The 16895-nt window shown below is 32.8% G+C and overlaps 2 protein-coding genes across 2 annotated transcripts; one reads left to right on the plus strand and one right to left on the minus strand.

Annotated features, from left to right (window-relative positions):
- Positions 1 to 9156: 9156 nt before the first annotated feature.
- LOC132800761 (uncharacterized) lies at positions 9157 to 11862 on the minus strand. The gene is made up of 3 exons (XM_060815023.1): positions 11754 to 11862; positions 9627 to 9866; positions 9157 to 9542 (listed from the first exon to the last, which is right to left on the minus strand). Exons 1-3 carry the CDS (start codon positions 11860 to 11862, stop codon positions 9157 to 9159), a joined length of 735 nt encoding a protein of 244 aa, XP_060671006.1.
- A 3584-nt stretch (positions 11863 to 15446) lies between these two features.
- On the plus strand, positions 15447 to 16752 carry LOC107419143 (serine/threonine-protein kinase ZRK1-like). Its single transcript, XM_060815024.1, has 4 exons — positions 15447 to 15753; positions 15806 to 16086; positions 16457 to 16556; positions 16667 to 16752. Exons 1-4 carry the CDS (start codon positions 15447 to 15449, stop codon positions 16750 to 16752), a joined length of 774 nt encoding a protein of 257 aa, XP_060671007.1.
- Positions 16753 to 16895: the final 143 nt, after the last annotated feature.

A 16895-nucleotide genomic window follows, 5' to 3' on the forward strand; every position in this document is an offset into this window, starting at 1 on the left:
AGAACGTTCAAAAGAAAATTATTAAAAACAAAAAGAAGAAAGAGAACAAAAAGATATATGTAAAAAAAAAAAAAAAAAAAAAGCAATGAAAGTGAGGGATTAGCTTTCTTTAAGATTTTAGAAATAGCTTCCTTAAGTTGTAAGATTTATAATTTCAATACATTTAGGACTTGTATATGATGAAAGTGAACTTAAATATTTAGAGAAAGCTTCATTAGTGAGAAATCTATGTTTTATTCTTCAATAAGGGAGTGTAGGTTGATCATGATTAGTGAAGAATATGTGAGTGAGAGTTTAAGTAAGAAAATGGGAAATTAAGGATAAAAAGAAGGTAAAGCTTTAATTCATGATTTTTGGTACTAAGAATCCTTTTTGAATATATTTATACTTACGTTTTTCTTTCTATAAACCCCCACCTCATAGCATTTTCATTACAAGCTTTTAAAGTCCTTTTGATCCTAAGCATGATAATAATGCTACATTAGTGGAGAGTTTGAGATTGTGTCTTGCATATGAAGCTAAGCTAAACTTTTAAGGCCCTAGTTGTGTAAAGTGATTCAATTTCTTGTTATTGAACACCTAAATCTATTCACACACACCTTGAGAACGATAATATATAGTGAAAAATATGGTAGTTGGATTGCATTTTACTTTGAAGTTCTCATATAGAATTGCATTTAATTATTCCTGAGGCCATTAAATTACAATATCTGCCTTAACTTGGATTTTGATATTTAGAAATTAATCTTTACTCTTGCCTTTCTTTTCATATGAATAAGCATGTTGTTTTTTTTTTTTTTTTTTTTTTTTTTTGCTTGAGAACAAGCAATTGATCAAGTTTGAGGGAGTTTGATAAGTGAGATTTTTGCTCACTTATTTGACTCTTATTGATTGATTAATGGCTTAAAAGCTCAAGCTTTGTTTTATTTTTAATATTTTTTTTGAAAATTTTGAAGGGAAGCTGTAGATTGGAGTTAATGGCATATTATTGAGAAAAAGATCAAGTTCGGAGCAAATTTTGGCAAACATGGGAATTGTCCACGTCAAAATAGAGTGAACCCATGCTTCATGCCATGCTCCATGCCAATCCCCATGGTAGAAGGCCTCATTTCAAGCCAAGCCATGCTCCATGCCACTCTCCATGCCATGGTCCATGCTACAAGTTTAACGCCAAGATGCGCATGTTCAACCATTCCATGTCTCAGCTCATGCCAACCAACTACCCTTTTTCACAGAGAGAGTGGCATTGAGTCACTCCAAACTGGCGTGTATCCCTTAACCTCCATGCATCAAGATATTTCAGTATTTTTTATTTTATGAGCATAAAAAAATTGATGGTGAGGTGTCAAATAGGGAAGGGTTTTTGATTAAAAAAAAAAAAAAAAGGTGGATCTTCATTTTTGTCTATGGTTTTAAGGAAGACAAAAGGCTCACTTTTGGGAAAAGAGGAAGAAAAGGAGACACAAACACCAAGGAAGATTTTAGAGAGAGAAGATGAAGAACTAGAGAGAGAGCTTAGATTGAAGGAGATTGAAGCTTTTCAAAACATTGAAGTATCAAGATCTTTCACCTAAATTAGTTTTTCTCTTCTGTCTCTTATTCTCTAATTTGTGTTAGTTTTATTGAATTATTTATTGGATATTATATCTTCCTTTATGGATTTTTTTTTTTTTTTGTTATGGTATTTACTATGAACGTGCATAGCTAAATTTATATATAGGATTTTGGTGGAACCTCTACTTGAATAATATTTAATTAATGGGTTGATTTTTATTTTGCATTTTATCCAATCTCCTTATGTGAATCTTATATTTATTGTTCAATATACTCTTGCACTTGGGAATTTACTTGGTTATTAGATAGATTTACTATTTTAAACTTGGAAAGCTTTAATTTGGTGGATTGATCACTAGATTAACACAACCTATGTTCTAATTAATATTGGAAAATTTAATTAGGAATTGGATAGCCACAAAAGAGAGGGTTTAAGATATGAGGACTGAGGAATTTTGGGAAGGAATTTCTAATTTTCATTAAGAACTCATATATTCCAATTTCACTTTAGAAAAAAAGATTAGATTAAATTGGAATTTCTCTGGGATAGAAATTGGATAACATTTGGTATTTTATCAACCTAATTAGTCAAATATAAGAGGGGTAGAGGGTACATCGAAATCCTATGTTTTTAAGTTCTTTGTAATTCCATTTTATGTTTTTGAATTGTGTATTTGTGACCTGAGTTTCTTTTCCCTGTTCATTTACTTGGGTTTAGTTTATAATTCTATTGTTTCTTTTCTTTTCTTTTTCTTTTTTTGGGTCTTGTTTTTAATTTCAATTGCCTCATTTCAATTGGATGTCTAAATAAAAAGAATTAATCAATAATTTTTGTACTTAGCAAAGTTTCAAACATCAATCTTCAAATGAACAATACTCACTCATCACTTTATTACTTATGCGACCCATATACTTGCGGAATTAGCGCATCAGGTCCCCAAATAATATTGTAATAAATTAATTTAACATAATAGGTAATAAATATTTAACATTGCATGTGAATATATAAAGGGTAAAATGTAGATTGGTACCCTCTATTTTTACATTTTTCTAATTTGGAGTCTGTAAAAAAAATGTTAACAGATAATACCTTCTAATATCTAAACAGTTAAAACTAAACGATTTCCATTAAAAAAAATTTCATGTGGTACACACATGACAAATAAAATAATTTTTTAATAATTTTGTATTTTTTGGGTAAAATTTTTAAGGAAAAATAGTTTAAAAATTGAAAATTTTTAAATTCCCAAAGCAAAAAAAAGACAAAACAGTCTATAAAAACTCCGAATCTCTGTTCTCTGTCTCTCCGAATCTCTGTTCTCCGATTTCACATAAATTCATCATAAAAAATGAAAGAAAACTAAAAAAAAAAAAAATCAAGTAAATAAACTATTCTTGGAAAACAAAATAATTAAACTCCCACTTTAGTAATTTTGTTTCACATATATAAGAAATATTGTTAGTATTTATTTTTAGATGAAGAATAAAAAACTAATTAAAAAAATAATGACATTGATGGAACAGGCGACTCGTTAAGATGTAAATGTGTCGCCTATTCTTTTAATTTATTAAAAAAAAAAAACTTCAAAGGGGTCACCTTTATGCCATTTTCTGATAATTTTTAGCACGCGTGCCTTTTAATCCATTTTCTTTTTAAAACTACATCAAGTACACTACCTAATAGATATTAGATTTGGAAGCAATCTAAGAGAGAGTTGAAGAGTGGGATATTTCGGGTTTTATATTTCATTTACCTATGTTGCCATCGGAAAGCTAGGTTTCTCTGTGTCGCCCTCGTGATTTTTTGGGTTTTTTCTTTTTTCGTCTCCATCGTTTAGGTGATTTTTTTTTTTCTTTGCGGTTGGCGGAGACATGTAGTGGGTTGGGTTTTTTTTTTTTTTTTTCATTTTAACCGCATGTTAGATTCGTTGGGTTGTATTGATCTTGCTTTTGTAGATATTTTGTTCGTGATATTGCTTGACATTATTTTGCTAAGTTCAACAAGTATTTTATGTTGAAGATCAACTTGATTCGAGATAGTCTATTATTTTAACTTCACCACAACATCGTACCTTTGTTGAAGAAGATGTTTTTAGCAATACTACGATGGCTCACAATCCATTTGTCATATAGTTGTCAAGTATCGATGAAAATGATAATAATAATGAATGTGAGAGTGGCTATGTTTATAATGACTGTGAGGGGATATGGATAAACAATATCTTCTAAATAAATTGGTATTTATATTTATTAACTTATGTTTTAAGTAATATTTATAAAATTTATTATTATTCATTTAATTATTTTTTTGATCTGCTTCATTATGTGTTTTCCAATTTTAATTAGGATAAATGTGCCTCGCCAAATCTTAAGAACAATGGTAATTTTCTTTAAATTTTCATTTACTAAATTACAAATTTAATATTGATTAATATTTATTTATTTTGTATAAGTGTTCATAACTTTTTTAATTTTTTCATATGCAATATAAGGATGTAATGTCGTCAATAAGAGGATGGCAACTTCCATCTCAATGAATACGCGTTCATGAAAGTTTAATTAATATTGAATTTGCTTTTGCACATACAATAGTTCACCAAATTATGTAAAAATATGTCAATGAGATAATATTTAATTTATATTATAATTATTTTGTTATGAAAAAATATTTATTTTAAAATTTTGTATTCTAATTATTTTGGATGAAGCTAGTTTTAGTTTTTTTTTGTATTTTAATTATTTATATTTTTTTACTATTTTAATCAATTTTCACAAAATTAAAAAAAAAAAAGAGTGATGCATTAAAACAAATAATGTCGCCTAACATATTTGGCGACGTTGTTTTTCCAACATTTAGCAATGTTTCACAAAGAGTCTCCTTTCACTGGCTATTTTTAGCAGCACATATATTTAGTGACGCTTTAAAAATCAGTCGTTAATAGATTTTTTAGCAACTGTTTTGTACAGCGTCGCTAAATAATGCGTCACTAAAAGTGGAACATCAAATCTGATGCATAGTTGAAAGCATCGCTAAAAATGAGTCGCTAAAAATCTGATGGAAAATCTGATGCATTTTATAAATATGTCGCTAAAAGTCTAGATGCGTCGCTAAAAATTCTAAAATAGACGACTCTATTAATGTGTCGCGTGTCGTCTTATGGATTTAGCAACAGGACGTTAGGCGACATAGCGTAATATGTCGGTTTTTATTTTTTACGATGCATTAATTGCATCATTTATCAATGCGATTCTAGTAGTGAGTTAATTTTACTAACATGCATGGAACACTCCCCTGCTTATATGTTGTATAGAGATTAAAAATCTCAATAATTATCACCAAAGTTTTAGGGTTGTGACAGTCTCATTGAAAGGTTGCTTTAAACCATTGATAAAGTTGAAAATAACTATATGATTCAAATTGGAAACGTAGAATGCTAGAAGAAGTACGTGACAGACAATGATGCAACAAAAAATATTTCAGACCCTCCAATGAGAAAGAACTTGATGTACACTTGATTTTGTACTTGTAAAATCCAATGTTATGTAGAGCTAAGGTGAAACCAAAAGCATAACTTAACATATAGAAGAAATTTAAAGATAAAAAATAGCAGACAATTATTGCAGGTTTATTGTATGGCTCAGAACTTACGATTGCCATAAACTTACACTTATGTGACTGAGTAAAACACAATTAAATAGTTCTTCAGGGATAAATGAAGATAAATCATGCACAAACAAGAGCATCAAAGCTAAGGAATACCATAAATTTGATGGAATGAGGACTGATTAAGACTAAAGAATTTCTTTGACAAGGATAAAATTCAATTTTGGAATGTTTGCATCCTTGATAATATCTAATGGAACTTCATTCAGAACCATGATTCTTCTTCAAAATTAGCCATTATAATGAGGATATTCTCACCAAAACATCATTGTACATGTATATATATATATATATATATATTAAACATATGCATGATAGTTTAGAATTACATGGGGAACAAACCATATTTATTAATCAATATATTAAAGCTCGAATTTTTTTTATTTTTTCTTTTTGAACTTAAATCTCAATACCGCTCACATTCATATTTGAAAAGTTGTGAATTTGAAATATTGGAATGGTACAAAATTGTTGTAAATACATTTCCAAGCTAGCTCCTAGAAAAAGTTAATTGTTGATCAAAGTACATTTAACTATATTTTACTAACACTATTCTCAAAAGTTGAAATTCATCTTTTTCTCCTTATTAATCTAAATTCCGAAGTATACCAACTCAGCCTAAATCGATACATAGTCAGATTCCACACTTGTCAATTTGATAAGCTAAGAGGCAGAGATAGCTGCAGTTATTGTACTATTTGCCTATTATATAATTGAACATTTGCTAGAATTCTAAAAAACTAAAAGATTATGAATTTAATTAAAGTTATACGGAGCAGTGATTAAGATTAATTAGCCATCAAGTTCTTCTTAGTTTGTGATTATCTGTTTATAACCAGTGATTCCTTTTACATTAAAGGTCAACTAACTTTCAAGTTTCAACTCAACTTTGGTCTTTTCTTAAATGATCACTCATCGCTATATTTTTCAATCAAAAGCATAATTGCCTAGATTGCTAGCAATTTGATTTGGACCAATTTGAATAGGAATAGTACTTATTGCTGGCACAAGTTTAGGCCATCTCGGAATGTCCTCCAAAAATTGGCATAGCCATTCGGCCTCTTCACTATATTTATCTAATGTGATGAACTCAGATTCCATCATGGATCGAGCTATTGCTATTTGTTTTGAGGACTTCCACGCCACAGCTGAATCTGCTAATGTAAATACATATCCACTAGTGAATTTTGAATCCTTGATATCCGATATCCAGTTAGCATCACTATATCCTTCTAATACAGATGGATATCTCATATAGTGTAGGTCATATTCACGAGTATATCGTAAGTATCTTAATACTCTCACGATTCCTTTCCAATGATCATCATTCGGATTATTCGTGTATCTACTTAGTCTATTTATAAAGTAGGCTAAGTCTGGTCTTGTACAATTTATTAAGTACATCAGACTTCCAATCACCCTCGTGTATTCCACTTGAGATACACTCTCTCCTTTATTTTTGGATAAATGTAAACTCACATCTATGGGTGTCCTGGCTATATTAGTATCATCTTTACTAAACTTAGCCAATATTTTATCCACATAATGCGTTTGACTAAGAATGATTCCATTCAAAGTCCTTGTGATTTTTATTCCTAAAATCACATCAGCAAGCCTCATATCTTTCATATCAAATTTGGATTTCAACATTGCTTTCGTAGTTCGAATCATATGGTCGTCACTACCCACAATGAGTATATCATCTATATACAAACAAAAAATGATATATCCATGCTCTGTATCCTTTACATAGATACACTTGTCACACTCATTTATCTTAAATCCATCACTTAGCATGGCATTATCAAATTTTTGATGCCATTGCTTCGGAGCTTGTTTAAGTCTACACAAGGACTTCACCAATCTACATACTTTCTTTTCTTGTCCTGGAGCGGAGAAACCCTCGGGTTGCTCCATGTAGATCTCTTCATCTAGATATCCATTAAGAAAGGCTACTTTCACATCCATTTGATGTACTTCTAGATCCCGCAATGCAGCGATCGCCAGTACCATCCTTATGGAATTTATTCTCATCAAAGGAGAATAAGTGTCAAAATAATCAAGGCTTTCTTTTTGCTTGTATCTTTTAATTACAAGTCTTGCCTTTATCAATGGTTCCATCTGTTTTTATCTTCCTTTTAAAAATCCATTTGTAACCTAAAGGTTTACAACCTGGAGGAAGATCTACTAACTCTAAAGTGTGATTTTGCAAAAGAGAATCTATCTCACTTTTCACTGCTTCTTTCCATAAATTTCCTTCAGGAGAATTTATAGCCTCTTGGAAGTTTTGAGGTTCACTTTCTAGCATATACGCAAGAAAATCTAGACCATAGGATTTTTTTCGTTCTTACTCTCTTGCTATGTCTAAGCTGAACCTCAGTCTCAGCATCAGTTTCTTGTTCTTGATCACTATCATGATTATCTTTATCGATAATATCATAAGTTCATTTCGATGAACTCAGTCCATCCTCCACTTTATACGGAAAAATATGTTCAAAAAATGATGCATTTCTTGATTTCATTATCGTATTCTTGTGTATATTAGGAATTTCTGATCTATACATGAGAAACCAATATGCACTACTATTTTGTGCATATCCTATGAAAATGCAATCAACTGTTTTAAAACCTATCTTCACTCTCTTCGAAATGGGTACGACAACTTTAGCTAGACACCCCCACACTCATAAGTAATTATAGGAAGGTTATCTTCCTTTCCATAATTCATAGGGTGTCTTTACTTGGTCCTTTCGGGGCACCTTATTTAAAAGATCGTTTGCGGACAAAAAGGCTTCCCCCCACAAGTTCTGAGATACTTCAAAACTTATCAGCATTGCATTCATCATTTCTTTTAAAGTTTTATTTTTCCGTTCAGCCACACCATTTGATTATGGTGAATAAGGTGGAGTTACTTCATGTATTATGCCATGTTGTGCACAATACTCTCCAAATGGAGTCACATATTCCCCACCACAATCACTTCTGATCATTTTAATTTTTCGGTAAGTTGATTTCAACTTCCGTTTTATAGAGAATAAATTTCTCTATAGCTTCATCCTTGCTTTTAGGCAAATATACATAACAATATTTCGTGCTATCATCAATAAAGGTGATAAAGTACTTATTACCACCTCTAGTCGGTAAAAACTTTAAATCACATACATCACTATGTATTAAATCCAAAGGTTCATTATTTCTTTCAATTGTTTGATATGATAATCTCGTTAATTTTGCCTCTACACAAGTTTCACACTTATGTTTGGTATCAATATCAAACGTGGGAATATGATTCAAGTTAATTAACCTCCACAAAGAATTATAATTAACATGACCTAGTCTACCATGGCACAAAATGGAAGACTCAAGCAAGTAAACGGAATAAGTACTAACTTTATTATTAATATTCTTTGGCATTACAATCATTACATTTAATTTGAACTTACCATTGACTACATAGCCCTTTCCCACAAACATCCTATACTTAGACAAGATAACCTTGTCTAACTCACACACTAAGTGAAAACAATGTTTGTTTAGCAACGATCCAGACACCAAATTCTTATGAATATCTGGAACATACAGTACATTATTCAGAGTCAGATCCTTCCCAGAGGTCATCTTCAAGACAATCTTGCCCTCCCCTTGGATTTATGAATGCGCAGAGTTTCCCATGAACAACTTCTCCCCATTTACCTTTGGTTCGAAGGAGGTGAACATGCTTCTCTCTGCACACACGTGGCGGGTTGTACCTGTATCTATCCACCACTCTCTTGGGTTAGAACCCATTAGGTTCACCTCAAAGACAACAACGCTTAGGTCAATCTCATCAGCTTTTTTTGTGATGTGCTCCATCATCATTGTCTCTATGTTCCTCTTTCTCTTCGACAATCTACAATCTGCCGTTCTGTGACCCATCTTGTCACAATTGAAACATTTCCTTAGAACTTAGCCTTCTTGGAGATGCCTCCTTTAGGCCCCACCTTGGAATTCTTTCCAAGTTTCTTCTTGTTCTTGGAGCTACTTCCATGCTCTACAACATTTGCCTTCATTCCGGCCTTCATGGATCTTGTATCAGATCTCCTATTGTCATCTTCAATTTGAAGCTTTCCAACAAGAGCCTCCGTGTCCATTTCCTTTCTCTTGTGCTTGAGATAATATCTGAAGTCTCCCCAACTAGGAGGCAGCTTCTCAATCATTGCAGTAACTTGAAAAGCTTCATCAATGACCATCCCTTTAGCAAGAAGTTCTTGGATGAGCACTTGCAGCTCATGTACTTGACTCATCAAGGGCTTGGTATCTACCATCATGTAGTCCAAGAAATGGCCTACAACAAACTTTTTGGACCCAACATTTTCAGTCTTGTACTTCCAGTCCAAAGTTTCCCATAGCTCTTTTGCTTAATTTGTACCACAGTACACTTCGTACAAGGCATCAGATAGGCCATTCAGGACATAGTTTCGACATAAATGATTGGAATTCTTCCACGCATCCACCGCCATCAGAGTTTCTTTATCACTCTCTTCATCACTTGGTGGTGTGTCCTTAGTTAGGAACACCGCAAGTCCCAGAGTAGTCAAGTAGAACAATATTTTTTGCTGCCACCTCTTGAAATTAGCCCCATCAAACTTCTCCAGTCTTTCTGCATGACCTGCAGTTGGAGGCACTTAAAAATCAGGAGTCTGAGAAGACACTTGTGCAGCAGGCACATCTCCACTAGCCATTTCTAAAAAATCACAAAAAACATAAATCAATTAGTTGTTTTTTCTATCTAAACAAACTAATTTAAACCAATTTCCAAAACGAAAATACACAAAAATGTGATTTTTAGGGTTTTTGTATACCCCATAAAAATTACTGTATACACCCACAAAAAACTATTCACATGCACTGTTCATGTGACTATTCATATGTCACTGTTCACAACCACGTGTCACCACGTGAGACTGCCACGTGTCAAACTGAGACTGACACGTGTCATCCTCTCCGACAACCATGTGTCACCTGCTACAGGTCGACACGTGGATCATCTTTAGCACGACATGTGGCTTACTTGGACATGACATGTGTCACCTGTAAAAGGTCGACACGTGGCACTAGCAAAGACCGATATGTGGCTCCCTCAAAGCCCACACGTGGCATATCTAATCAGGCTGATTTCATTGGGCCTGGGTCTGGACTGGGCTTAGGTTGGACTAAATGGTAACCTATTCTAACCACGGGCTGGGCTTTGGAACTGGGCCAGATCCATCAGAATTTTAAAATTCAAGCCCACTGACCCAGAAACCTATCCAAACCCCTTTTTCCGACCCGTTATCTCTTTTTTCGATCCGTCTTCAATCTCCAGCCAGGTTTTCTCGATCCGTTTCACTGGTAAATGGGTTTTTTCGATCCGGTTTCAATTTTTCTCCCGTTTTTACTGTTCCGGCAATGGAAAAATACCAAAAAAATTTAGAAATTCATGGGTAATTCAAATTTTGGAAAGAATTTGGTTTTTTAAACAAAAAATAAAGAATTGCCCAAGAATCCTAAAACCCATAGGAAAAACAAATTTTTTTTTTTTTCAAATCTGGTATAACACTCAATTCCTTTCAAACCCAGTACAAAATTGTAGATCAATCACCATAAAACCATGGGTAACATAAATTGATTTATACAAAAAACTTAATTCCACAAGCATGTACCCGGTTAGAGACCAAAATATAAAAAAAATACATATATATATATATATATTTTTTTTTTTCACAACACATTCACAGGTTAAACACGAATCAACAAACCCACATATATATCAACATATATTTTTTGGAATTATCTTAAGATTGTTAGAAATCTCATGGGAATAATATATATGTGTATATACATGTGGATCTACAAAACTAAATAACAATTTACAAAATTAATGAAATAAAATTGAGAACCTGAGTGTCTTTCTCTTTAATCTGCTGGTTAAAAAAATGGTTTGAAGCCTGTATGGTACCACAATTTCCTTAAGACAATTTTTATCCCATCGATGTAGATGGTTTCCCGACAGTTATCTCCTAAGATACAACGGATTCAAAAACTCTCGGACACAGCACCTCTGAAGCTTTCCCTTCGAACTTTCGGTGCCCCTAAACTTTGCTACAGTCACAAGGCAAAATATGCAGAAAAAACTATATTTTTTCTTTTTCCTTTTTCCAATTAATGCTCACGGTAGGGAATTATGTTTTCAAAACTTTTTTTCTTTCAAAAATCAATCCCATCAAATTCCAAAAAGGGAAAAACCAATTAAAACCCAATAATGCCATTTAAGGCCCATTAAAACCAAAAATCATTCACACTAATTTATTGCAAAAACATTACAAAACACATATAGTTGCAAATGTATAGGGTATCAATAGCCTCTAACAGGGAAGCTACTCACTGAGTTCCTATGCAGTTCAGCTCCTTATGGTTCCTTAAGGAAAAAGAATCAATGCCTAATTCATATTCAAATTATTCAAACAATGCTTATACTACTTGGGGTGATCATTGAACAAGTCTTAGTAGAGCTGACTTGAAGGCCAACCATCATGTTTTGCAGAAAGAAATGAAGCACTGAAAATGGAATGTTGCAAGCTCATCGAAAGATGTCTCAGTAAAAATGTCGAAGACAGACCCGACATGATCGAAGTAGAAAAAGCACTGAAATTCATCAGAAACATCAAACAGAGAGCAATTCTTTAACCTGCTGGAGGATTACCTTTGATGGGTTGTTGTAATAAGCTCCCATACATGACTCTTAAAGATTTGCCACCATACCCCTCACAAGTGTTAATTGTTTTTACTAAACATGTGATTCAAAGTAAAAGGAAAAAGCTTTTATTTGTTTTTAAGAAGCAAGGTTAAAACTACGTGGTTTCAACTACAGGTTATAACAGACTTAGCTATGCCTTTTGTTGCTTAGGTGTCAAGATTTAGTTATAACAGCTTGTAGCTTCATAAAGAGGAATAGAGTGAGGCTGATACTGCAGAAAGCAGAGTCCTTCTACAAAAGCCTTCATTCTTCGATCACACAGCTTGTTCTCTATCGTTTCTCTCTTGTATCTCTTTCGTTCTGGAAGCTTTTTCTCCAATTATTCAAGTAAATCTCTTTCGTTCTGGAAGCTTTTTCTCCAATTATTCAAGGAACATTCTGGCTGAACGTTTTGTGAGGATGAGAAAGGGTGTAAAAGAGATTTTGGTGTGGTTTATGGGTTTAGATATGTATAAACCAGCTAAAGAACTATGAAGTATCTTCAATTTATAAATCAAACCTCGAAAAAATCTTGTGTTGATTCTTTCTATAGATTCTAAAAAGTTAGCTTTGTGTTGTGATTGTTATCCAACACTTTTTAATGGGTGATGTGATTATTTTTGAACTATTGATATCGTGTTTGACTACCAAAAACTTAAGCTATTAGAAAATAAGTTTAATATATATATATATATCTAGATATATCAAGAATAAGAGTGAGCTGGTCTTGCGAATTTTGTACTAAATTAAACATTGTATTATGTTGGTTCAATCAAATTTTAAAGCAATAAACATATTTTCTGGATCAGCCAGTGTAGACAATGGTGTTTTTTGTTATTAAAAAATGTACAATATTTTGACCGTCAAGTTTCATATATTTTGACTAATGGAAGAAAAAGGAAACCACTAAGCAAGTGATAAGGAATCTTTTGCAAAACTACCAATCAATGCCGTGACGCGTTGTCAACTGGGAAAAGGTTTTGTAGTAAACAGCTGGTGCTTCAAGTTATAGTGACGCTGGGGGTAGTAGATTTCTCTAGTATTTTTTTTTTTTTTTTTTCTCTGCAAACAATTAACATGTTTGTTACTAAGTTGATGAAGAATAAAAAGAGAGCATCTTCTTCCAGAAGAATGGAGTGGCCATGTTAGAACAAATAGTAGTTTCTTTAAATGAAAATTGCATTCTTGTTAGGAGGAACGAGCAACTCCATCGAAGAGCTTATTAGAAAGTCACTAGAAGAATCTAAACGATCTAGTTTTAAAAGATTATAATAAATAACGAAAAATAATAGCAATTCTAGCAACAGTCAAATCATAACCCAGAAGATGAAAAGAGAGAGAAGAAATGGTACCAGGAGCAATCTGAGAAGCGAGAGAGGATGATGGCAATCATATATGCAAGATAATCAAACTAACGGATGCAAAACTTTCTTCTTTCAAAGGTGCGTGAGAGCAGAGCGAGCGAGCTAGGAGTGTGCTGAGTATCGGTTTCGCACAGTAGAGGAAAGCGGGAAAATACTTTGTATATTTTCCTGGGCAAAAAATGAGTTTCAAATATGACATAAGATGAAACGCATCGTTTTGGGTTATTAAAAAATTTAGGTGTCAAAATAAAAAGTTGAGTGACAATAAAAAATTTCATCATAATTTGGGGATTAAAACGGAGGGAAACATTGGTGCCTTAACTTTTTTGGTCTCTTTGTGAATGTGACAAACTAGATTTTATCACTTATTGGTAGAGTTAATAAAAAAGATTAGAATGGCTCTTTTTATTATTTCTGGTGTAGGTAAAGTGACAAATTTGAATTTGTCATTTGGGAATTTTGTATATTTTTTGTAGTGGTAGGCATTGATAATTGATGTATTAGAAGGAAAAAATATATATATATATATATTTGCCCCCACCAAAACCTAAATTTGTTTTCTTCAATTATGACATAAATATCTTAAATTAATTTTATTTTTTTTAAAATTGTTTTAATAAATCAAGATAATTTACATATATATATATATATACATATATAATTAAAAAAAAAAAAGACACTGAAACCCCTTATTATTTCATTTTTAGTACTTAAATCCTATGGGATGTTTGATTAAAAAAATATATATATATATATATATATATTGAAGGAAACTGATTCTTTTGGGATTCCGTTTTCTGAAAATGAATTTTCTTAATATTTTTTTTATAGTGTTTGGTTAATTATAGAAAAAAAAAATATGATTTACAAGTAATTAAATAAATTTATACATTAAAAGTAAAGAATAAAATTGTACTTAAAAAAATACGTAAAATCAGTTTTTCAGAAAATTTTAGAATGACACATCTTTAGTAGGATCTATTTTCTCTGTCAATTTTCTATATTAAAAAATTTATTTTCTACTGGACCCTATAAATTTTTTGTTTTAAAAATTATCCAATCAAGAAAAAATTTCACTTTCTTAAAAAATTTTAGATTCCCACTAACTTTATCACTATCCAAACACTCCACTAATTCAAACTTAGACCACACCTTTTGGAAAAAACAAAAAAACAAAAAAAAAAAAAAATCAATCTTAGGACCAACTACGCATATGCCCAATCATAAATTGCCTTAGCCAAACTTATAACTAAAATATGTGTTCATGTGGTCAGTCAATCAGACCACAGTCAACATAAAAAACGAACGGTCGAATGCACTTCGCATGGCCAAAGTGAACAAATGGCCATAATGATTCGGGAAACAAAAGACCGAATATAATTGAACTAATAATACCATAGTGCCGAATTCCATCTTTGGCCAAATTAAATATATGGCCACGGTAAACTAAGCGCCAAAGTGATATACAGACGCCATACTCATTCTTCAATGGCCACATTGAACCTAGTCACCTACGAGTCCAAAATGTACATGATGGGCAAATCACCAAATGCACTTTGTTTAAACAAGGAAACTACTAAGCAATTTACCAAAAAAAAAAAAAAAAAAAAAAAGAACACGTGAATATTTTGCAAAACTACAAACCAATTTAAACGCGTTGTTTAACTTTTAAGCCAGTGAAGCATTAAATGTCGACTAAGAAAAAGATTTTGTAGTAATAAGGCAGTGTAGATCTTTGGGTTTGGTTTTGATGCATGATCTTATTCTTTTTTGTTGCTGCAAATCAATCTAACAACATGTTTTCTAAGCTGAAGACCAAAAAGGAGAGCTTCTTTCTAAAGAATGGAGCTGCCATATAAGAGCAAACTATAACTTCATTCAATGGAAATTGCAATCTGATTAAGAGGTACTCCATAAAAGAGCTCAAAAAGGCAACAAACAACTTCGACCCAAAAGGAGTGGTAGGCACTGAAATCGACCTTACAATCTACAAAGCAGTCATAAAGATGATAGTAAAGTTTTGGTGAAAAAATTCTCCAAACCACCACCAGGCCTACTTTCTTTGACAGATTTACAAGATATTGCAAATCAAGTAGCAATTGCATCACAAATGAGCAAGCACAAGAATGTGTTGAAGCTTTTCGGATGCTGCCTGGATACAGAGTTACCCATGTTGGTTTATGAATTCCCGGAAAATGGAAACCTCGTTGATTACTGCAGCGGAGGGGAGAGGGAGCCACTTCCATGGGAAACCAAGTTGAGGATTGCTACAGAGATAGCAACTGCTGTTGCATATCTCCACCATGGCTTTTCCAAGACGATCATCCATAGAGATATCAGGCCCTCAAGAATTTTCTTAGGCAAAGACAATGTTGCCAAGCTGTCAGAGTTCCGAATGTCAATACCAAATCCGGAAGGTAAAACACATAGATACGGATATCATTATCTCCAATGGTTTTTTGGCTCCAGAGACTCTTAGGAAAGGGCGTTTTACAGAAAGGAGTGACGTTTATGCCTTTGGTGCTCTACTATGTGTACTCTTTACGGAAAAGCCACTCAAAGAATTGATCTTAGGTTCAGATCCTTGTTGCAGAAGCAACACAAATTCGGAGGACGAAGATGAATCGTTGGACAGTTTACATCCAAATTCAGATGAAGAGGAAGATTATACTTGGTATGGAGATCATATAGCATATGCTTGTACAACTCACTTGAAGACCAATGTCCTGCAACAAGGAAATGAAATGCAGGTAAGGGAATGTTGCGATCTCGTAGAGACGTGTCTAAGTGAAAATATTGATGACAGACCAAACACGATCGAAGTAGCAAAACAACTCAGAGCTATCAAAAACATCAAACAGTGATAAGTGATATCTTAGTACAGTCTACAGCCAGCCGAATCATTTTTAATGTGCAATGTTTATATCCAAATATATATATATATATATATATCATAATAATAGTTTGTTGTAATGCATTATTATATCTGAGTCCTACAAAACAATTAACTATATGTATGTAACAGATTGGGATGTAAATTACTTATGGGCAGCATCCTATAGAAAACAGACCAAACATATTTACTTCTATAAATTACTTATTGCTACAACTGCATCACAGATGAGCAAGCACAAGAAAGTGATGAAACTCTTATGTAAATATATAGTAAATGCAGTTGCATTTCTCCACCATGGCTTTTCCAAGACCATAACCCATCGAGGTATTACCGTATCAAGTATCTTCTTAGACCAAGAAAAATGTTGCAAAACTGTCTGAGTTCCAAATCTTAGTGCTAATTCCTGAGGATACAGATGTAGATGGTTTCTGTAGCTTCTAACAGCAAAGCTACTCCTCAGCTGGCAAGCAGCCCAGCTCCTTATGGCTGCATTAGGGAAAAAGAAAGAACTGGTGCCTAATTCAGATTGATATATTCAGAGAACAATTTACTCCTTAAGGTACTACTTAAGATGATCATATAATAAGTCTCTTTACAACTCACTTGAAGGCCAGTCATCATGTCTTGCAAGAAGGAAATGAAGCACAGGCAATAGAATGTTAC

This window comes from Ziziphus jujuba, chromosome 2, assembly GCF_031755915.1.
Source record: "Ziziphus jujuba cultivar Dongzao chromosome 2, ASM3175591v1".
In the NCBI taxonomy this organism is placed as follows: domain Eukaryota; kingdom Viridiplantae; phylum Streptophyta; class Magnoliopsida; order Rosales; family Rhamnaceae; genus Ziziphus; species Ziziphus jujuba.